The sequence below is a fragment of the Centruroides vittatus genome, unplaced genomic scaffold (assembly GCF_030686945.1).
Source record: "Centruroides vittatus isolate TY-2023 unplaced genomic scaffold, ASM3068694v2 contig_1157, whole genome shotgun sequence".
In the NCBI taxonomy this organism is placed as follows: domain Eukaryota; kingdom Metazoa; phylum Arthropoda; class Arachnida; order Scorpiones; family Buthidae; genus Centruroides; species Centruroides vittatus.
This window is the reverse complement of record NW_027120743.1, coordinates 285,963-311,387: the sequence shown is the minus strand read 5'-3', so window position 1 is coordinate 311,387 and position 25,425 is coordinate 285,963. Positions and strand designations below refer to the sequence as shown.

The following is a 25,425-nucleotide window of genomic DNA, read 5'->3' as shown; positions in this document are numbered from 1 at the left end:
AGTAATGAAATTAAGATTATAGAATGTGTGTATATGAAATTGATTTCTGTTTTCTATTTTGAATAACATCAAAATAGATATTTTATATAAGGTTGTAGTCATAAAGCCATTTAAGCTGCAACGGTTTGAAAAATATTTCCTTGTTTATTCAAACTTTTAAATTTATTGTCACGCTATTTATTTCTTTTACAATTTATTGTTACAATAAATTATAAAAGAAATAAATAACAGATGAGTTTTTGCATTTGTTTTTGTTTAGTATGCTTATGATATTAAGTTTAAAAGTCATTGGAATACAAGCTATTACAAGATATGATGATGACATGATAAAATAAATCTTAATGTAAGTGCTTGGTTGAATAATCAAATTTCATTTTATTATGTAATGTCTGAAGTTGGTTCACTTTATTAGAAAAATAAACATACTGCACTTTAATCATTCAAAGAAAATTGAGAACTTTTATATTATTTTTATAATCTTATATCTATGTAGAAAGAAATATAAATAAGATGTTTTAAAACTTTTCGTAAGGCAATTACTTCCAAATTTATTTAGCAGTTTGGCAAGTTAGATAAAATGGAAATTTAAATGACTACATCAACAGTAACTACAATCAAAGGACACATGAAAAAAACAGTACAGGAGTCAACATTTAATGTTATAAAGCACTTTTCAGGATCTATATGGAAGCATGTACCATACCCCCAGAACCGTAATATCAAAGCGTAAGAAAGGTCTAAGACAAGGGAGATTATCAACACCTTGTCATATTTTTAAAAATTTCATATTAATACATGAATTTTATATTAATATGAATTTTTTAAAAATACCTAAATAGTGCTGGGCACCAGATGTCAAGGGTCCCCTAAATTACATAATTCTAAGGTGACCAATCGTCCTCCTTTAGGGAGGACAGCCCTTCTTTTGTAATGTCTGTCCTCCCTCGAAAAGTGTCCTGCTACATGTCTTCCTTTTCGATATTTGAAGACTAATCTGTAAATCTCTGTATTCGATCAGTGCCGAGCCAATCTGTTGCATGTGACATGATGTGACATGTTTGTATTTGACATGACGATTTGTTGAGGCTCAGTACAGTGCGGTGAGATACGATTATGAGACACATGCACTCCGCACGGGAGACCTTGAGAGAGTACGCTACACGCAAGTGGCTTTGTTTACTGCTTACCGAAACACGACATGGCATACAGTAGAGTTTATTATAGTGTATTATTGTTGCAATGAATAGAATGTTTGTTTTATTTATGATATTTTTTTTCCAATTTATTTGTGTCCTCCTTTACATTGTAAAAAAGTTGGTTCTGCACAGCCTAGTTATCTAGTAATGCTCTGTATTATACTTTTTTAAGATATTTGGAATAAGAGAGAATAATGAATTCAGTGTACTTGATTTGTAATTTAAGTGCACTTTTATTATGGCAGAAACCTGTTTAATATTAAAGATTTTAATATTATTTAAAAAGTCATTGAGGTATTAACATAACCAAGACATTATTAATTAAGAACAAATGGTTAATGTATGATTTGATGACAGCAGGAAGACAATTTGTTTTTAACAGTGATTCATGTAAAATTCTTTTAAACTTTAATCAGTTTGACATTGTGCAAATAATTTACTTCCTGTGATTATGTGGTCAGATATTAGGTAAAAAGTAATATGGAATTTTAGTATTTGTTGTAAAACAAATTTAAAGCAGCTCTAAAATTTATTTAATAGTTTCTTAAATTACTTTAATATGTTTTCATATCTTTAAATTTTTTCACTTAATAATTTCCTTTATTATAAGTAAATTATATTTAAATGAAACCAAAATAATTGAAACAATATTTGCAATTGATGAATAACTTGGTGATTAACTGATTAAATATTTCATGTAATTCTATACATTATTTTAATTTTATTAGGCTCCAATTTGAAGAAATTGTAGACCTATAAATTCCCATCCATAGTCTGTCCGTCTGTCTTTCCATAATCTTGAGCAATGGTGTTAGATAGATGAAAGACGATACCATAGTATGGAAACCATAATAGATTGTATTGTATTGATTAATATTTAATTAATTAATACAAAGTTTTCTACATTTCTGTATATTCAATAAATATTTTTACTCCCTTAATTCAAACATTCTGAACCTAGTCATCAATTTTGAATGAATCGTAATAAATGTAGGAGTTAATTTTGTGGTTTTTCAAGTTTTAGCTTAATTCTTTTCCTTAACAGCTATGGTTGTTTTAAATATCTTTTCATTTCATAAAGACTTTTATTTATAAATAATAGAATATGAGTTCCAGTTTGTATTTGACACAGAAGTCACATGAGTGAACAAAACAATTGATATTCTTTTATTGAATATTCATTTTATGGCATAAACCAGAAGTGGAAAACTGTATTTAATTCCATACGCACTATTTTGAAGGAAACTTATAAGTCTGTATGTTACCTAAGTGCATATATTTAGTATATAAACATTTTTATAAATAATAATTTTAATTTTGTTGTCAAGAAATTTTAAATTTTGTTTTATCAGGCTGTATTAGAAGCCACAAAAGCTGCATGTGACCTGAGGCTACAGGTCCCCCGTTGCTGACAAACATTTAAATAAAACTGTATTATAATAATTTAATTAATATTGTATTAACAAATAGTATTTTTTAACTTATAAATTTTAATTTCTTTGAAAAATGTTCATAATATTTTTTATTTTTAATATGTTATAATAAAATGAGATTATGAAAGTAAAAGTATAATAGTTACATAATGTGTTAATATAGTTGTTTCAGAATAAAAATAAACAGTGATCAAGGATATATAAATACAGTATAATATTTATCTTACATTTTAAAACAATTTATCTTACTTAAAATAAATTTGTGTAACCTTCTTTTTTTTATATACCGTATGTAAATTCATAAATTGTTACAATTTATTTTATATTATACAATCATAGTATACATACAAATACAGTCAAAATACATGCAACTTTTATTTTTATTTTTTTGTTATTTTGACTAAACAGATGATAATCTTTTCATTAAAAAGAGTAAATTATGTAGTTTTTAAATTAAAAAAATATATATATTTTAATATTCTGAAAGTTCATACAAATAAATAGCAAGGTTGAGGTTGAAGTTTTAAACGCGAAAATGTGTACGTCGGATGTTCGGCACTGCTTTCCTGTAAACCTATAAGTTTGACAATGGCGTTTGGAATGTCAAGCATGATTCCACTGACATTCCAAACACTATTGTCAAACGTAGGCTTACAGGAAAGCAGCGTCAAACGTCCGACGTACACGTTTTGGATTTAAAACTTTGGCCTCAACCTCACTAATATTTATAATAAATATATTAATTTAATTTTGTAAATTAAATGTGTTTGACGATTTTTGAAGAAATGTTAATAATTATTTATTGATATTATTTTATTTTTGTAGAGATACTTATGTAAGAAAAGTTCTTTTACTCCAGGAAAAGATTTGACAAATATTAGTTATTTACATCCTTTTGTCACAGTTTTTTCTAAAGCAACATTCTTTTGGTTAGTTCCTCTTCTTCATTTAGGTTATAGAAAGCCATTAGAATTGGAGGACCTTGGAAATTTGCCAGAGGTAGGCATCTGTATTTTGTAATTAAATGTTATACTAAAATTCCTATATAAATTTGAAAGTGTTTCTGTTAAAAAAAATATCATAAACAGAAGAATAAATCATTTTAAAATATTTTCTTATTTATTGAATAATTGTATAACTTTAAAAGTATATTAATTAATTTGTATATTTTCTGAAAAAATTAATATTTAGTCATTAATATTTATTTTATTTTTCTTAGATCATCACTAATTTAAATTTTATCGCAAACAGATTACGTATAGAACAACAGTAATAATAATTGTTTAAATTTAGAATTGCTAATTGTTATTTATTGAAAAATAATGAAATATGTATGCATATATATATATATGTTAATGTGATTAACATCCACTAAATTTTATTTAATTTTTTGTTCCTCTGGTTTTATGACATTTTATTGTATGTTATTCACACCATGCTAAAAGGAAGTATTGTATATTGGATGAATGAGCTAATAATTGTTATGATTTCCTTTCTTTGACAGGAAGAAATGGCTGAATATCAGTTTCAAAGATTTTTTCAGGTGTATACTGAAGAAAAGGTCAGTTATTAGAAGATCATTAAAAAAATCATTTATTATTAATAAAATAAATAAGTCATCATAAATCAAATATGATTAAACTATTAAACAAATATTTTAAGTATTTGTTTAATAGTTTAATCATATTTTATTTATGATGACTTATTTATTTTCTTAATAAATATTTAACATTGATTTTAATTTATGTCATTTCAAATATTTTAAAAATACTAAAATATCTTAATGTGAATTCAAATAAACTACTGACGTCGATTAAATTAAATACATTTTAGTAGTAATAAGAAGATTATGTAAATAAAAAGAACATAAAAGATGATCATTTACTGTAACAAAAGCGAGGTTAGGTGGAGACGACACCAGTCTTAATATAATGTTATTAGATAATATTAGCTGGATTTATTTTTAGTTTCACATATTAAAAATAAGTAAAATTCTTAAAAGCCCTCATGATTAATACCATTTAAATACATTACAATCTTACATAAATCCATTGATAAATTAGCATATCTAGTATCTCCTATATGCTTATTAATTTAGAGACCCCTTGTATGGACAAGGAGCCTCTAAATTATATTTATAAATTGAATTTAATATAAAATTGTTTCTGTTTCATGCAAGCATTTAGTTTACTTACAGGCTAATTTATCACTGACTTAAATCTTTGGATGTTATTCATTTAAACATTTTTTAAGAATATTCATATAAATTAACTATTTAAAGATTTATATTAATTATTATCTTACAATTGCTATAATATACACTGTTTACTGATTACTTAAAAAGTCAAAAATAAATAAATGAAATTATTTTTTTTTTACATATAAATATATATTTGTTTATTTACTTTAGTTTAACGTTAATAACTTCTTTGCTCTTACAAGAAATACTTAATTGTTACTAAATTTAAATAATACAAAAATATAAGCATTGATCATTTGATAATCATGAAATTATATTTTAGTTTATTATTAATTTTAGTAAACATTTCTTCTAAAATCCTAAAAAGTTATTTTATCAAATGAGTTAAAAACTTCTTATTATCTAAATTTTACAAATAAGTAAAAATAACATTAGTTACTTCATGTATTTCTGGCACCGTATTATTATCAATACTAAAATGCTTACTTTAAGAAGCCAAATCTTTAATTGAATAAGAAATGTCTTCATACTGATCAAGGGCTCTTTCAGCTTACAATTCAAACAAAATGAATGTAATAAATATCACTGTTTTTTAACTTAAATTTGACTATTTTATTGAATCAAACATTATTTATTATTACAAAATGTCGTCTTCAGGTTGAGCATATGGTATACTTTCAACCCGAAGATGGCATTTTGTAATGTCAAAAGTACTTGTTTTTAATTAAATACTTTCCAAGTAAACAACTTTAATATACTCCAATAACCACCACCTTATAAGTTGCTGAGGAAATTTTAATTAAGAAAACTAACATTTTCGATCTATTCCATAGATCATCCTCAGGTTCGAACTGACGTACAAAAATAATTCCAAAGAATGGAACACAAAATATTTAAATTCAAAAAAAAAAAAAAAACCGACAACAGAGCAACTAATTAAAATTAGAATTAAAGCGCAAAAAATACATAAATGTAAACTAACAAACACATAACCATACCAAGGTTATTAGTACACGCTAACATCATTTAACAGATAATAAAATATTAAAGTCCTCCAAAAACGAAACACATCGCAAGTCATGAGCCATTTGTAAGTCTCTTAATTGCAAACTTCCAAACTGACAGTAATCCCTCAGCGTACCTGGCGTTAATGCATCTGTTGTCGAGTCTACTCTTGTAAATTTCTATTTTTTCCGCCATCTTTGCTAAAGTTGGAGAATATATTTGTTTGACGATTTCCGCTTCTTCCCATCCAACAACGGATCCTTCGGCCTGAGCCATCTGGACCAGAACAGTTTTTTTTTTTTTTTTTTGAATTTAAATATTTTGTGTTCCATTCTTTGGAATTATTTTTGTACGTCAGTTCGAACCTGAGGATGATCTATGGAATAGATCGAAAATGTTAGTTTTCTTAATTAAAATTCCCTCAGCAACTTATAAGGTGGTGGTTATTGGAGTATATATATTTTTGCTGAGTACGTTTATGTTCAACAACTTTAATGTTGATAGACAGTTTGTTTTATTCTCTATATTTTGTAAACTACTATATAGATATCTTTCAGTTGAAATTTTGAAGAAGAAATTTTTCTCATACTTGACAGTCAAATGCAATTTCATTACAAATTTATTTGATATTATCCTATTTATGCTAATTAAAAACTTATTTTACTACATCAAATAAATTGAAGAGAGTTGGTTCAGTATGGATGTAAGTCCACAAATTGACTGGTTTTGAGTTATCAATGATTTTTCCCTCTGTGCATGCATCCCTATCTATTTGTACAATAGAAATATACAACATGCCTAATTGTGAGATGTCACGAGTACTTGAAGTTTATGAGTGTGAAATAACTTGCATGTCCTTTCATCTCCATACTTCCACATATCCTTCTTAAATGTTTGAAGGAAAGTGGCAAGATAAGAAGGGTAAAGTCCAAGGATATAATTATATTATTTTGTTTTACAGATGGTACAATATTACCAGATTTTCAAGTGGGAAATTCTTCTTGACCTGTTTAAAAATTGCACTCATATTCACCTTGTTGTTTTTATTCATATTGCAGTTCAGCAGGTAAAAGATTGGAAATATTTTCTATTTAATTACACTTATCGAATAAATAGGTTCTCCTTAGTGCCCTAGTTATTTACTTATTTAGTACAACATTATTGGACTGCAATTTGAAAAAATTGTAGATCTATAAATTCCCACTGTCATCCATCCACATGTCTGTCTTCCTTAATCTCGTGAACAGTTAGATAGATGAAAGCCGAGACCAGATAGGGAAAGATTAGGGGCAGGAGGCTCAATTAACTATATAGGAACTTTCGATGCAAACAAAAAGTTACATTATTTCAATTTAAAACCTTTTCCCTGAAAGGAATTAGACAGATGACTGGCATGAATCTTGCTAACAGGATAGTATGATAAACAGGGACTAATTTGAGGTGAAGAGCATATATTTTAAATTAAATAAATTAAAACATATGATTAAAAATTGCATCCTGGCATTGTGACGATGTCACAATAAATAATTGCTCATTATCATCATCATTATTATTATTTTTTAAAATTATTTTCTCTATATAATCAGAATTAGGTAACTTATCATGTCAACCAGTTTGATGCTGAAGGCATGGTTGTGTTCAAAGCAATTTTTAATCCACACTTGTGAATTTCTTTGATTTGTTAGTTCTTTACAAGATTTACAATATCTTAAGAAATATATTTTTGATAACAATTCCTTGAATAACATTTTATAACTTGAATCAAAAGTGTATTAAGATTGATTAAAGTTCTTGCTGGCAGCATAAGAATATATGTCCAGGGACTTTGCACAGTTATAACTGCATTGACATTTGATCTACTGGGTAGATTTTGTGGAGCAGAAACTCTTCTATGTGAACTGTAACTGTGGAACACCAGAGAAAATCAAATGTCAGGTATTTTGGATGTAACACAGTATTTTGTATATCTTGAAACATGGATCCATGGACTTATATATCCTTCTTGAGCCAACCTCTTCAATTGAAAAATTTGTTATTTTAGTAACTGCATTTACTGAATTTTAATATACTTCTACAGAATTATTAATTTCAGTTTGTGAAATATTTGTTTACATGTGTGTTATAAAAATGCAACTTCCTTATAAATCACGCTTGTAATGTGAAAATCTTGTTCTCAAAATGAAATACAATGATTTCAAAAGTTAAGAGAAAATATTGATAAACTAACTTTTCATTATATGTGTGTGCGTGCGTGTGTGTATATATATATATATATATATATTAATTTTGAATATTAATTTTTTTGTAGGAAAGAGCTGAATCTAAAGGAAGAAGACTCTCTCTTTGGAAGTGTTATGCAAGAACTTTTTGGAAAACATTAGTTATTGGTGGAATTATAAAAATAATTGGAGATTTAGTCGGTTTAGTTGGTCCTCTTTCTATCAATATTATTTTAGGCTATGTAGAAAGTATTAACAATGAAGATAAATCTCTTATATCCAGATCTCAGGTAATTAATTAATTATAATTTATAATTTTTTAATAAATTAAATTACTTTATTTATTTTATATTTTAACTTTTAGTCATATGTTCCAACTACATATGAGTTTCTACAAAACGGTTATGTGATGGCATTTATTGTTTTAATAGCAACTTTTCTTCAAAGTACTTTTTCAAACAATTTTAATCATCTTGCTATTATGGAAGGAGTACATTTAAGATCAGCTCTTCAAGTAAGTTTTTTTTACTCCAATTTGTTATAGTTAACATTTTATAAGATATTTAGTTATTCATTTATAATTATTAATTACATAGGTTCTAAAAATGATAATAAATTGTATTATATAAAATAATTTATCATTGGAACTTATATTTAATAATAATAATTTAAAATAAATTTATAAATAACTGAGAATAGATGAGTTTGAGAATTTTCATCATCATCAATCTTTATTAGTATAAAGGGTGGGAGTCCTATTACTGAGGGGTAAGTAATTACAGTTATTATATATATTTTACAAACAAACAAGTCAAAAATTTACATCAATAATTATTTTCTTACAAGTCCTTACATTTTATCTATTATTTGATAGTTACATCTATATAATGTTACATCTTCCTTCAGAATCTTAATTACAAAGTTATACAAGTTGTACAGCTCCTTCTTTAAGAGTTTATTTGGGTTTTCTCTAAAGAAAACCTAAATAAATTTGAACTTTGCTGTATAATGTAAGATATTCCAAATAATTTTCGTATTTGAATAAGCTTCTCATAGTCTTTCACTATGCATAATATTGAAAAGTTGTTGGAATCCCACCAATAACAAAAAGTTATTTAAAAAGTTTATATATTTATTTCCAATGAATATTGAACTTTTATTTAAGTGTAATTGAATTATTAATCTTTTAACATTTATTCCCATTGAGTAGTTTATGGTTGTAGTCAAGAAACTTTTGGTATTTTTGGATACCGTGAATGATACTTGAATTGATATAAGCTATTTTGATCTTTGTTTATACTTTGTGATATTGCAGGATCTAGTAGTATAGTAAATCTGTATTTCCAATCGTGAATATTATTCTCAAACAAAAGGGTTCTTACACTGAACGTTAGTAGAATTATGTTTAACTTTCTATCTTGAGGAAACCGTGTTTTGTATTTTCTTTTCGTTTCTTTTCTTTCGTAGACACAATGTAGTGACGTAAACTTAAACACTGGGCGAATTTTTCATCCTTTTTATTCGGTTGGTTCAGTGTTTAAGTTTACGTCACTACATTGTGTCTTCGAAAGAAAATAAACGATGTTTAACTTTGTTATAGTTTATTAATTTCCTGTCTTCTACTTTGCTTTAACATTTCTTGATGTAAAAAAGTTATATTTCCGTTACTTTTAAATTTTATTTGATAGTAGAATTTTATTATGGGTTTTAAAAAGAATGGGAAGAACCAGAGTTGATTTGTTTCGTGTTGAATAGCATATCCAGGCGCGGTTCTCTGTAGTTGATATAATTTTCGAAGAAAGTAAATATGGAAGCATCCCAGGTCAAATAAGAAATAGAGTCCTCAAATCGGTCCTGCATAATATATAATTGAATTTATTACAGAATTACATAATCTCATACGTAAGTATGTATTAGAGATTTTTAATCTTGAACATAGAAATAGAAAATTATCAATTGTTGCTTTCACTTTGCTATTTAATTTTGTAACATGTGATTTCAAACTACCATTTGATTCAAAGGTCACTCACTCCTCAATCTCGACTAATTGAAGGGGTAAATTTTTTATATACAATTTAGTTTCTTTTTCTGAAATTTTATTATTATTTGTAAAAATTATCTTTGTTTTATTTCGGTTAATTGATAGATGCAATGATTTAAAGAATAAATCAAGTTGATTAAGTCATCTGCAAATAATATATAGGGAAAGGGCTATTTGCAATTTTAATGTCATCAGTGGAATTTGTAGACAGTTGGTCAATCCCAATCAAATAAAAATTAAACAGGTATGGAGAAAGTGGATTGCCTGTAAAATTCTATGAAATAATTTAAATGAAGGAGATATGTTGTTTCCTTGAATGGTACTAATATTATAGTCTGAAAATAACTTAAGCACTGTATGGGAAAACTTTTTGCCTGCTCCTTTGTCTCTCAAATTTTGAACCAAAAGCAGTATATAGATTGTATCAAAAGCTTTTTCAATACCTATGAAAGCTGTATATAGTTTCTTATGATTTTTGGACAAGTGGAGTTGAACTGTAAAGTGTGAAACGTGATAGGAATACACAAACACGTGAATTCAATTAAGACAAATTTAATTTCGCAATAAACAATTATATACAGATAAGTTCTTTTGGATTCCCTCGGTCCAATTTTTCTTACTGTCTGATGGTAACAATAAACCAAGTAGCTTACTTTCTTGGTAACTACTTGCTCGGCAATATTAATCAAAACCCGCATGATCCTTAACTAAATTAATCCTGAAGATAGAAAAGTATAGAGATAGGGAAGTGAGAAGAATGAATAAGATAGTGGTCTCCAATTTCTCGCTGAACTCCGATGCTGGCTTGTGCTTTGTTCTGCATAGCTCTGGGTTCTTCTTCAATGTGTTAAATATCTTTTACTATAATTTTTTTTTTCGGTCTCTCCGATTCTATCATCCGGATCTTTACCTCATGGCTCTCTATTTGGCTCTCGTCAAATTCCGTCTCACAAGCTCACTGATTTTCGTCCGTGCTTCTTCGTGTCAGGCAAAAGAATAGCATATCCCTTTGTGACCCAGATTTTAACTTGTTCTCCTACTCGAAGTCTTTGTCCCACCTGACCCCCTGGTGGGTGGGAAGTGGAAAGCCCCTGTTCCCAGAAGCCAGAACAAATAACAAAGGAAGTTAGAAGGAAGGATTAAGAAAGAGAGAAAATTATTAAAACTAATTAAATCTATAATACATATATATAAAAAAACTAGCTGACCCGGCCACGCGTTGTTGTGGCTCAAAATGTATCTATTATAAATGTATAACACTTCCCCGTGGGGGGAATTTCAAAAAATCCCTTCTTAGTGTACATTCTCTTGACGTACCCTATTAAAACGCAATCAAAAACGCATCTAAAATAGTATAATAAAAGCCGAGTTCTTCACAGTAAGCCTTAATCCCGTCACTTTTCCCGCTGGGGAATATCGAAAAATCCCTTTTTAGTGTATATTCTGTTGACGTAACCTATTAAAACGCAATTAAAAACGCAAAAAACCGCATGTAAAATAGTATAATAGAAGCCGAGTTCTTCACGGTAAGCCTTAATCCGTCCATCTCCCCCCAGTGGGGGGAATTTCGACATGTATATTATATAAAAACACGTGCGTATTCGAATGCAACGTTGTGTCAAAATTTCAAAGGAATCGGTAGGAACAAATGAACGTTATATTTTATTTATATAGATAGATAGAAAATGATCTGCTTCAGTCCATTCTCACAGAAAAGCAAACTTAGGTCGTCGGAAGTTAGTGCAATCTGTTGGACATAAATGCCTTAATCCATATATAAATATATTTTTGAAAGGGGGGAAATGGTGTAGGGGTATGAAAAATAGATAGTAGCCGATTCTCAGACCTACTGAATATGCATATAAAATTTGGTAGAAATCGGTAAAGCCGTTTCGGAGGAGTAAGGTAACTAACATTGTGACACGAGAATTTTATATATAAGATATGGCGTACAGCCACAGAACTACTGATAGCAACAAGAAAATCGCAGATTCTGTACCTCTGTTTCTTACATATGCATATTGAAATTTGGATTCTAAGTCCATTTCACTAGTCCATCATTCAAATTTTTTTGCTAAGATTTTCTTAAGGTAGGTAAAAGAGCTGTTGGTCGGTAATTATTAGGAAGAAGTTTATCTTCCTTTTTGAATATTGAGCCAAACAGAATTCCATGAAGCAGGATATAAGAGAGTATTGTACATTTTGTTAAATAAACCAAGTAACTTAGACCGACCTTGCTGAGTTGGTAGTAATTTAAGAAATTTAATCGGGATATAATCACTTTCTGGTGATGAATTACTGTGCATTTTATTGATTGAGTCATTTAGTTCTTCTATTGTAAATTTTGAATCTAAGTATTCATTACAAAGTGATTTTATATAGTTGAGGATAATTGAACAGAAGGAACTTCTGGAAAACATCCATAGAAATTTAACCATATTTTAAAATTTATTTCTGGAATCAATGTTTATGTTGAGATTTTGTTTTCCATTTCTCATTCAACAGTCTTAACAACAGAACTGAGAGTGTCTGAAGCTTAGCATGAAAAAATATTAAATATTTTGAGAATATTTGTATAATTAAAAGAATTTTTAAATAATAATCAAAGAAATGGAAATGTTATATGAAAAAGTTTTCATTATTATAAATTTCTTAATAAAGTTTACTATTTTAATCTAATTTCAGAAGTTCAAATAAACAAATATGGAAAGTTATTTTAAAAATTTAATGAATAAAATTTTTTAGTAATGTATAATTGTAATAAGATAATTAAAATAAATGTAATCAATTCCTTAATTTAAAAAATTCTTAAATTTTTTATAGTGTCTTGTATACAAAAAATCACTGAAAATGGGTATTTCTACTGGTTTAGATTCAGGAGCAATAGTTAATCATATGTCTGTTGATGCATTCAATATGATGATGCTTTTTTCAATGGGTCATTATATTTGGGCTGTGCCATTTAAAGTAAGATTTTTAGACTTTTAAATTCGTGAAAATAATTAACGTTTTATATACGACAAGTTTTATTTCCAGATAACGTTACTTTTAGTTTTATTGTATATGCAGTTGGGTTATAGTGCTTTGATAGGAGCAGCAACTATATACATATTGGCTCCATTGCAATATTATATATGCTCAAAATTGTCATATATTCAGAAAAAGACATTGGTAAGTAGCTGTGTTCAATTTTTTATACTTTGTTCCTATATATTATAATACGGACCATTTTAAGTTGAATTTCTCTAGGTTTCTGTTTCCCACTTATACAATCTACAATCTATACAAGATACTTATAGTTTATTTGTATATGTGTACATATATATACGGGAACACTAAATGTAAAATATCTAGATAACTTTTCAATATCTATAATTTATAAATGTAAACAGTTTTTGATAATATTTACAAAAAATGTTTTATTTTTTATATCAGAAAACTTTCAAAACTAATTTCTAATTTTGAAATTTAGATTAAATTTTTATTATTACAGAAGTTAACGACACTAATTTACGTTATTTTTATATTTGTATTATTTACAAAGAAAAGTGATCCCAGATTTTCTTGAGATATTATTTATTCTCATGCTAATTATAGAAACCAGTGATTGAATACATATAAAAAAATAATCAAATTCTTTCAATTGTGAATTTCTATAATTAGCATAAAAAATAGCTTATAAAATCTGGCAGTTTAGTGTTGTTATGACTTATATCTTAACTGCTTTTGTTGATTTTATATATTGTTGTATTATTTATATCTGTTAAACAGATTTTGAAATGTCGAAAAATAAGTTCCGTCTACCAAATAAATAAAAATACAGTATTGACTGTAGTATATTTCTCTGTTTCTATGATAACAAAATATTTGCATTTTAAAATTAAAGAAATTTAAAAATTTGTACACGTGAATTGTTCCTTTTTAATTTTATTAAAACAGAACATATATTTCTATATGGCTAATGGTGATTTAAATATTGCTAGAACTGAAATAAAGGCTTTGTGTAACACATACCAAGGTGTACATTATATTTCTAAAGCAGAATTGAAAACATTCACTTATGAGTATGCAAGCTGCATAAGTGTCAAAAATATTTGTTCATACCAATTGCTAATCCAAAAATGTATCTGCCAGTATCAGTTAATATGAAAAATTTTATTGGAAAAACCATAAAAAAAATAATTAGGAAAAATTGAATTGAATTGAATTAAGTTTATTAACGTAGTAGACATTAGCCTGTTACAAGGGGGTTAATTATACATTTTTTAGATATTATAATCTACAATTATAGTTCTTCTTTAACATTATATGCCTTTTTCAGTTTATTAGTTAGCCTTAATGCTTAATTAACAATCAATATATTGTCTCAATGACCTATTGACAATATTGTATAGCCCATAAATGTCATTACTATTGTTTCCAAAAAGTTCTCGTGTCTCTTGATTCTATTAATTTTTTGTTAATATTGATCTAGTAAAGTTTCTTTTTTGCCTTAATTAAGTTTGTGTATATTTTTTTGCTTTTCACATAGTTTGATAATGCTTCAGGAGTATTATATTTCCTAAAAATTTTAAGATCTTTTTGCTTTTTAAGTTTGTGGTGATAACAAGAGTTGTCAAACCATTGATTTTTAGTTTTCAGTTTGAACGCGTGATTACGTCGCATGACACAACATTCTACCATTTTAGAAACTAGTCTTTGGTGATTGACAATCGGTTTATTTTTTTCCTCCAGTCTAAGTACTTTAGCTGTTATAAAATCAGCTCTTTTTAACCATTTTTGCTTATCAATTCTGGATTCACATTTTTTGCTGAATTCTGATATATAACCTTTTTTAATAATGTTGCTTCTTATATCCTTTTTAGTTAATAATGTGAGTTTTACTGGAAAATGATCCGATGTGTCTTCAACAAGAACTGTTAAGGTCTGACAATGTTCGATTAACTTCTCGGAACATATCATGAAATCTACGATTGACTTCCTATTTTGTGATATGTATGTGTATTTTGCTGGAACATCACCTCTCATTCTGCCATTAAGTATAATAAGCTGGTTTTCGTAAACAAATTCTACTATAGCTTTACCTTCACTATTTAAGATTGTATCTTTAGACTGTCTGCTGTTGTATATATTTTCATAACTTATATATAGTTTTGTATCTATCATCTCTCCAATTCGAGAATTGAAGTCTTCTCCGAGCAACCAGACTTGTATCAAAAAGGCCCATCTATCAATACAGTGTTGTATTTTCATGAATATTGATTTCTTATTAACCGATGGAGGGAGATATATCACATAATTCCTAAGTAAGATTCGTTCTACACGGATTTGAGTTGATTATTTAATCTAATTATAGCTATTATATAGTACATTGTTATATTTTGATATATGATTTCACCAACGTTTCTCTTCATAATGAGAAGTATGCCTCCCGAAGGTCGACCAAAATTACTTAATCGATGAGCGTCACTAGAAATCAAGATATTCTCTTGTTCAACATGGTTTTTATCAATTAAATTTAAATTTTCTATCCACGTTTTCATGAAACCAATTGTATTAGAATTTATTAGTTTTTTTGTTGATAGATTATGAATTTTTCCTTTAAGGCCCTGACAGTTCCAAAAACTAATCTGAAGACAGTTTGTCACCATATCAATCCCAATATTATTATTTTGAATATAATTATATTTATCCGAGGATCGTTCATTCTCGATTTTTTTACAGTTTTTATTCTTAATTAAATTGTTTTCCTGTATATCAGGCTGCATAGTTGTTGTTGTTGTTACTACTTTCTTTGTGAATCTTTGGTATCTTGACCTAAAAAAGAGTTAATAACTATAAATTCATTCGTGTTCATATCCAACGTGTATACAAGATCATCTTTAATAAAATAGTCATCCCTGATTCTCACTTTGGTATTAGTTGAGAATTCTAATTTAATTTTATTAAGTAATAGTTTTTTCCTAGCTCTTGATCTATAACATAGATCTGTTCTAAAGATAGTTTTTCTTATCTCTTGTCTTATATTTGGTCTCATAGTCCAGAACTTTTTAAGTATTGAGTTTCTATCTTTAACCGATTCTGTTATTAATTTTATCATTTGATAATCTGAACCACTCTTTCCTAATTGAATTAAGCCTTCTATTTCTATGTCTTTTAGGTCAAGATCTACCTTAATAAATTTTTTAATTTCTCGCAGCTTATCATCAGTATTAAATGGGAAATTAGTAATAACCAGATTTCTATTAGTATTTTCATTGCTAAGTTTATCCAACTCAAACTCAAACATACCTTTTAGGTTTGCGCAAAACTTTGTTTTATCTTCACATTGCTGAATATTTTGTACAATCGTATCCATTTCTTCTTTAATTTTCATATTATCTCTTTGTATACAGCTAATATCATGCCTAATTGAATGAATTTCTTGATTCAACAATTCAAACTTCTCATGAATTAGATTATAGATGGATTTTAACGAGTATCTCGAATCACTGTCACTTATCTGGTCAAGGTGCTCCGATGTTGTAAAATAATCCTCAATTCTAGATTTACCCGTAATATTTTTGTTATTTCCAATTTCTTCCTCTGGAGTATATTCTTCGCTAATAAGATCTTCTAGCTGGCTTGTTTCTTCAGAACTCTGTGCGTGTTCCTTCCTCGGTCTTCCACGCCCCCTTTTTTGCATATCAGTTTGACTTGTGTGAACTGGCGAGTGCTGAATCGGGCCAGGATTAGTTTCGACTCCAGCCATTATTAAGAGCAATAATATTAGTTTTAATGATACCCTAGTTAATATTATAACTTAAAAAAACCTTTAAAATTATTGTATAATGGATGTTTCACAAAAATACGTTTTCTGAAGCAGGTCACTGAAAAAGTCACCAACACTGATGATGGCTAGAAGCGCCCCCCATAATTAGGAAAAATAGATAAGAAGCTCAAGCAAGAATTATGAAAATTTATTTTTATTTGTACATATCGAAGGAAATACATTAATTTAAATATGGCAAAAATGTTTTGTCCGCGGAAAGGATTTTCACATTTTCAAAGAAGTTTTGATGACATTGGACAAAAGAATATATGTTTTCAATTAAAATAGTTGATGAAATGTAGCCTTCAAAACATGTTAATTGTTTATGTACTTTTATATATTGTAGTTTTTGTTTCGAAAACAGTTTGATACATTTTAATATTAAAGTTTTTATTTAAAATATTAATATAATGCAATTACCGAATTTTAGAAATTAATAAGTAAAGTGGTCATTAACGAGGTTGAGGCCAAAGTTTTAAATGCGAAAACGTGTATGTCGGACGTTCGGTGCCGCTTTCCTGTAAGCCTAGAAGTTTGACAATGGCGTTTGGAATGTTGAGTATGATTCCACTGACTTTCCAAACACCATTGTCAAACTTCTAGGTTTACAGGAAAGCAGCACCGAACGTCCGACGTACACGTTTTCGCATTGAAAACGTCAGCCTCAACCTCGCTATTATATTTGGCAATGCTAATAATATATTAAATTTTAAAATAATATTTTGAAAAATTGTAATTTATAGAAATTAATTGAATTATTTAATGTACAATAGGTAATACTTATTTGGAAGATTATACTTAAAATGACAAATATTTTGTTATGAAGCTTTGATTACTTACTAATGATGATCTTTATTTTCTGCACATTAATTGCAAATATTCAGATATTAATAAAAACTTATTCTGTTTTTATTCTAAGTATAGTATCATTTAATGCTTCTTTAGCTCATCTGCCTATCTCTGCCTGTAACTTTGTGATGCTTTCATCAGTTCTTGGTAAGATTTTAAAATAGCTTTTTCTAGAAATTTTAGATTTTTAAAAATTTATTTACATTTATTATATGTTTTATTAATCCATACTTTTATTGGATTTTATAAAACTAGATATATTAAATTTAAAAAAATATACTTATGAAACCATATACTTTGTTTATTCTATAATTAAATCAATTAAATAGTCTTCTTTTAAGAAGTCAAATAAGTCTTATTTTTTTGAAATTTAATACTTTATATACAGAATTTGAATTGATAGAAGACAAGCTGACTGTTTTAATGTTTAAAATCTTGGATTTGAACATATTTAAATGTATCCAATTACATTAAAATCATCACAACATTCATTAATATTCAAATTTATAATTTAAAACATTAGATTGTTCCATTTTCTGTTACTTTAGTTAATATACTTTTTGTGCAGATGAAATGTCAAAAAAAAAGTAAAACCTAAAAATGATTTGCTTTCATAAAGAGTTGATTAAACCATATAATTAAAAACAATTGCTTTATAAAAAAACAAAGAAACATTAATTTAACACAGAGCCTAAAACAAAAATTTACATTATAATTTTCTTCATTTTTCAATTTACTAACGAAAAGGGTTTATTAAATGATTAATTAAATAACAACAATAACAGTACTTTTAAAAACAAATTTAAATTTAATAATTATTTTTGATTTAATGTTTATTTTAACATTAAGTCTTACGAGATGATAAATCATTAAGAAATTTGATTGTAAGATTGAAAAATTATCACACATCAGCCGAAAGAGATAATTATGTTGTCTATATTCTACTATTTTATATTCATTTACATTCAATTCTACTGACTATTTAAAATGAGTTTAAATGATTTCTATACAACAATTATAAATTTAAAATTAATATAGAGATTTATTATATTAATTATTTATCTAAATTTATTTGTAATTTTTTATTATTAATAATATGATCTGTTTACAAATATTTTATAATAGGATAAAGTATGTAAATAATTCAATAGTTTTTTTAAAATCCAAATAAAGAAATTGTATTGTTCTTTATTTGGATCAAAGCCGACGATTGATACGTATAAGCTAAAAATGTTTCTTTGTTAATAATCTTTTTATCAGTACCATTGATCACCTGATTTTATACAATAAGTAGAAATTAATTTTAATTTTAAAAATTTTGATGCAATAAAGTAAATAAATTATATATTCTGTAATTAATGTCTTACAGTAGCTATTAACACCTATTCGCTACATGTAATTAAAACTTACATAATTACATTCTCAATGATATTCAGTATTGTGTTTTATTTTTTAACTGAGTGAATCATACTGAGCTGTATATTAATCATGTATTGCATGTTTGATGCAATACATGATTAATATACAAGATTAATATTAAGCACCAATCGTCTTTAGTTTGAGAATTTTGCCAATGGGACAGTTTGTGGTGAATAGATTCTTATTCATTCAATTTTTGGAATGTCTGAAGTTGAGGATGATTGTGTTCTGCAGGAATATGATATGTTAATTACATTTTGAAAGCTTTTACAAAAGAGGTATTAAAGTTATATTTAGAGTGAAAAAATTCAAAATGTGAGTGTAACAAATGTAGATATGGTGTTGGTATAAAGACAAGTAAATGGAAATGGCATAAATTCATCCTGGCGTGAAAGTGCATAGAAAGGCATAATATTTAACTTGGAAAATTAAGAAATGAAAAGTAGGTTTCATGAACTACTGAAAATAATTTGATAAAAACTAGCCATCCTATTAAACCAGTACTTGAAGAAGTAAGTTGAATTTATTATATTTTAACATCAAATAAATATTAAGAATTAAAAGAATCTATGTATGTTACAGTAATTGGGTGCAAATTTAAAATTGCAGACCTATAAATTTCCACTGGCATCTATCTTTCTGACAGATGGATGCCTCTGGGAATTTATAGGTCTGCAATTTGTTTCTTAAGGTATATAGGTTCCTTAATCTTGAACAGAGTTAGACAGATGAAAGCCAAGACCAGGTATGGAAAGCTTAGGCCTGGAGGCCTCTATTAACTATATATGAACTTCCAGTTTGGATAAGAAATCACATTATTTCAATTTAAAAATTTTCTTCAGAATGGAGTTAGATAAATAATTGGCATAACTCTTTTTTAACAGGAAATGTACGATGCATAGGGGCATGACACTATTAAACTTGAGAGCACATATTTTAAATTAAATAAATTAAAAGTATGATTAAAAATTGCAGCCTGGCATTGTGATAATGTCACAACACATAATTGTTCATAATAAATATAAATACTTGTACTACTATATTTACTAAAATATTGAAATTATTTGAACAATTGTTTGGTTATTATAAAAAAAGTAACTCCTGAAATTGACAAAATGAAATTTCTATTTTTTATTGTGTACCATTTCAACTGCAATGCAGTGTGACATACTAGATGATAATCCACAAGTACAGTGAGACCCCGCTTAATGTGGGGGATGCATTCCTAGACAACAAGGTGCTAAACAAAACAGCGTTAAATGAGGTCATTTTAACATAGAGTAAATAGGGAAAGGCAAACATGCAACCAAAAATAAACAGATTTTACTTTAATTTTAAGTGATTTTTATATTAATATATGTTAAATAACATAAACATATGCACACAGAAATGTAAAATTCATTTTTTGTGATGAAGGTCCCGGCTCTTCTGAAATTCTTGTTTTTTGCGATAAAGTCATGTAGTTTCATTTGTTGCTTTTTTTCTTTCATTAAGCAAATGTCAGTAGCAGAAGATCAAATCCAAAACACCTCATTTTGCTTTTGCACTTCTTTTAAAATCTGGATCATTCACTACAATTTGATCAACGATTTCGGTTATCGTTACCAAACTTTTACTAAGGAAATCTGTAGAGAAATTCTTTGGGTTATTTGTTTTCAGAATCTCTATTTTCCAGTTCTACACGAATTCCTTGTTCTGCCAGTTCTTGTTGGTCGTCATCATTGGTAAGGCTCTCACCAGAAACCTGCAGTAACTCCTCAATATCCTGCTTGTACACATCTCCTAGTCATGCTGTATCGGTTAGGTTGACAATTTGGTCAACCTAACGATACAGCAATAGGCTCTTCTCGTTGAGAATTCTTGGATACCTTCAGCCATAACTTCTTCCACACTCCGTTCATGCATTTATCAGTTAATTCTTGCCAAGCAAAGTCGATATTGCCTATGGCATTTATGTTGTTATATTTTTATTCAAAATTGCACCAAATAAACATAGATCTAAGAAAAGTACAGCACTATGATGAATTGCCACCTTTTGCTGATTGGTTTGTGTTTGTAAATAATCATATTATATATCAGAGGTGGGCAAGCAAGAGTTCAGTGGGAACCGAAATGTAGGTTTTGCAAAATGCATGGGAGCCGCAGTTCTGTACTGTCATGGTGGATAGTATGGTAAGGCAGGGAAGGATAGGGGTGTCCCTCCATCCAGGCCGAGAACTTGTTTTAAAAGAATAGATTTGTAACGTCATTTTAATTTATTGCATCAACTTGGAAATAAATTACTAAATATTACATATACAGTAGAGACTCGTAAATCGGAACCCCGGTAATCGGAATCGCCGGTAATCGGCACGATTTTCAGTCGGACTGTGTCATGCTGAATCAAACGTTTTTGATACTAAATTTACTTCTAACGTATAATTTTCATGTTTTTATATTCTTCAATATATTTATTTTGTTTGTACAAAATGCAGAAATAATTTTTAATGATACGATAGCCTCGATTATTATAAAGATTTTCGTTAAGCTTAAAATCGACGAAAATTCAACACGAAGCAACACGCAACGGAGAAAAATTCAACACGAAGCAACACGCAATGGAGAAAAATTTGAACATCGGACAGGTTAATATATTTTTTCGTACATAATCCGTAATCGGAACAAATCCCTAATCTGAACAACCCCAGTCTCCAATTGATTCCGATTTTCGGTTCACTACTGTATATAATTACATATTTTCACAAAATTGTGGAAATAAAATTGTAAAAATAATAATAAAAAGCAGAAATTAACACTTTCAGCAAGAGCCGCATGTAACTCAAAAAGAGCCGCATTTGCCCATGTCTGTTATATATGAATCAATCAAATTTCGCAATAATTTGAATCAGCGTAAATTTTGAGCTTTTTTTTAGGCTTTGAGAAGACTGCATTATATCAAATCAGTGTTAAGCAGAGTCTTACTTTACCAATAATTACAAGAAACAGAAATTACATATAGTTTAACTTTCTTTCTTAACTCTTTCTATCCAATATGTACTTATTTTTTTACAAATTTAAGGACTCCAATCAAGTACACAACGGGGCAGCTGAGTAGTAAGATGCAGAGCCCAACAATTTTGGACTAAATCACCTATGAAAAGTTCCAGAGGATTTGATCCAGACTCATATCTAGAATCTTTAAAGTAGTAGACACATGCCTTAACCATTTACCATCTAATCATTGTAATTTAATATTTATAATTAAAAAGTGAAGAATTTTTGTGATAGTGTAGTTGGATCTCAGTTAGTTTCATTATATAAAACCATTATATTTGGTATAATAGTGTTAGCTCTACTACAGTTGAGTTGAGAGAATGTAATTATTAAAAAGAAATTAAAACAAATTAAAATTTTCTTAAAATGTTTAATTAAATATTTTTTGTAGTGACTAAATAATTTATAAATTTTCAGTGGAGGTTGCTGGCTGAAGGCAATTGTGATGACAAAATAGTATTTGTCACAGAATATTATGGTTTTTTTTTTTAATTCTTGACTATTTTGTATTGAAATTCACTTGTTTGTATTTGTATGTAATAATAAGTTTATACGGTCACAAACTTATTGTGACAAACACTTTTTCTTTATAATACAAAATTTTGTTCTCTATAAGTGATTTGCAAATGTTTTAAAATATTTGTTATAGAATTTCATAATGATGGTGATGATTATTTTTCAGGAAATTGCCGATGATAGACTGAAAAGAATAAATGAATTACTTCAGGGTATTAAGGTTCTAAAATTATATGGCTGGGAAATAAAATATGCTAATCAGATTGAAACAATTCGTAATAAAGAACTAAAATTATTGAAGAAGGATGCTATTTATGTTGCTCTTAATAGTAAGTTATTTTAATCAGTTCAACCATTTTAGTTTAATAATGATTTAAGAATTATTATAAGGTTCTTAAATCATTACTAAAATAATTTTTCATAATTATAAAAGATGATCATTTTATTATTTGAACGTAACATAATAAATAATACTAAAACATGTTCTATTGTAAAACAAATAAATGAGCATTTAAACTTATGTCATCTACTGGTACTTTATCAATTAACAGGACTTATTATACTGGATTTGTGGATGCAGAAATTAAGTCTTACAGATCGGAAATAATATTGTTTATTTAATTCACCTGAAACGTCCAGTCCCTACAGTAACCACTGGGCGGTGGACCGCAGATCTGACCACGATCCACCACCTGGTGGTTACTGTAGGGACTGGACGTTTCAGGTGAATTAAATAAACAATATTATTTCCGATCTGTAAGACTTAATTTCTGCATCCACAAATCCAGTATAATAAGTCCTGTTAATTGATAAAGTACCAGTAGACGACATAAGTTTAAATTAAGATAAAGGACACAAAGGCATAATAATTAAATGAATGAACATGTTTACTATATTACTTTCACACAAATAGTAATTATTTTTACTTTTGCAAATGGATATTTTGCATAGTCATTTTTCATATAAAATTCCAGTATTTTTTATTATCTGCATTATCATTGCTAATTCTAGAATAAATTTGAAAATAAATCTATATGCTACAGAAAATTTTAAAATACTTCACTTATATATTTGAAGTAAATTAAAAAACTTCATGAAAATTAATTAAAACATTGGTTTACTTTATGCGAAAGAATATAATAAATATATTGTGTATTAGCTAATAAATTAATTAATATAAATGTGATTACATAGATAAAGAATTTTTAAATACCAATAAAAATATTAATGATTAAAATTTTTATAAAATGTACAAAATTTTTTTCTTTTTTGTAGCTTTTATTACTCAAGCTTCATCAATTATTGTTACTCTTGTGGTAAGTAATTGTAACTATCATTATACAAATAACAAATCAATAAATTTATATGAAAATAATAAAAATTTATAGATATAAAATTTAAATCTAGTGCGGATTCTGAAATTCTCTTATCACTTGTGAGGTGGTGTTGAAGTCAGTCTTTGGCCAGTAATAAATAATTAATGTGGACTTATTTCTATTGCATATATTCATTTTTTGATTTAGTGCAAATTCTGAGGTTCTATTTCCACTCATGAGATGGAATTGAAGTTGTTAACATTGGAGTAATGGCAATTTTTATAAACTTTTACGATTAGTGCTTCAAAAATGCATCCAAAACATAATAGTAAATCTAGCAGTGGAGATAAATGCAAAAGTGTTACTCTATTACCATGGAAACTAAACTGAACATTATAAAACAGTACATAAAATGTAAAAACTGCATTTAAAACATTTGCTACTAAACAGTAATGAGTGTTAGTAAGTGAGCATAATGTATTTTATTAAGTAAATTGAAGGATCAAACACTAATAATAAGTGGTTATTCTGTGTATAAATATACTTTTTAGGTTAGTTTTTGACATAAGAACATTTCAACTTACGACAAAACCTCTGGAACCTAACCTATTCATAAGTCGGGGAGCATCTGTAGAAATAATTTAAAATAAATTTAGATAATAGAAATATTTAACCTCAAATTTCCAATGTCCCTGTCTATATCCCTGTGATTTTATGTATTTCCATGCTAATCTCATTACCATACATCAAAAATTCATTGAAATATCAATTTTTTAAATGTTTGTCAATGTTTGGATTACCCTGTATACATATATATATATATATAATGTAATAACTCTGTGTATATATATATAAATTGACCCAATTTTTCGGAGTTGAACAATCATATCTCTAAATAACCATGTATATAAATATATACAGGGTTATTAGAGAGATGATTGTTCAACTCCAAGAAATTGGGTCAATTTTACTGTAGTTTTTACACTGCTTACTACAGGGCACACCAGTTTACTAAGATAGCAGATGATTTCCCTTAACTTGAGTCTTCAAGTAAATTATTTTTTCTTGTTTGTTCTTCATTCAATGATCATTAACAACCACAACAATTAATCTGTTTTAAGCATTAATATCCAATTATAAGTTATTTACATTAAAAATACTCAGAGTGAGATAATTGCAATAATATAATCCTTCAAAATTGAGAACTTTTGATATTCTACAAATCTCTTTTATTTACTATAGAAAAATAATGTAGCCGTTTAAAATCATTTGATGGTAAATGAAAATTTCTGTTCTTATTCTGTGATAGAGTGTAAGATTGTTTAACTATATTTTTTTTGTATGTTTTAAATGATTAAAAATGCTCAGGAATAATGGAAAATTAAGA

General features: G+C 27.5%; 1 protein-coding gene across 1 annotated transcript in view; it reads left to right on the top strand.

Moving 5' to 3' along the window:
- Positions 1-25,425, top strand: part of LOC136979585 (ATP-binding cassette sub-family C member 9-like) — an 80,383-nt gene that overhangs the window by 12,375 nt on the left and 42,583 nt on the right. Inside the window, exons 2-9 of the mRNA XM_067275608.1 lie at positions 3,455-3,628; positions 4,134-4,190; positions 8,143-8,343; positions 8,418-8,567; positions 12,918-13,061; positions 13,131-13,265; positions 22,889-23,051; positions 23,998-24,038. Of these exons, the coding sequence (XP_067131709.1) occupies positions 3,455-3,628; positions 4,134-4,190; positions 8,143-8,343; positions 8,418-8,567; positions 12,918-13,061; positions 13,131-13,265; positions 22,889-23,051; positions 23,998-24,038 (1,065 nt within the window). The remainder of the gene's footprint in view (positions 1-3,454; positions 3,629-4,133; positions 4,191-8,142; positions 8,344-8,417; positions 8,568-12,917; positions 13,062-13,130; positions 13,266-22,888; positions 23,052-23,997; positions 24,039-25,425) is intronic.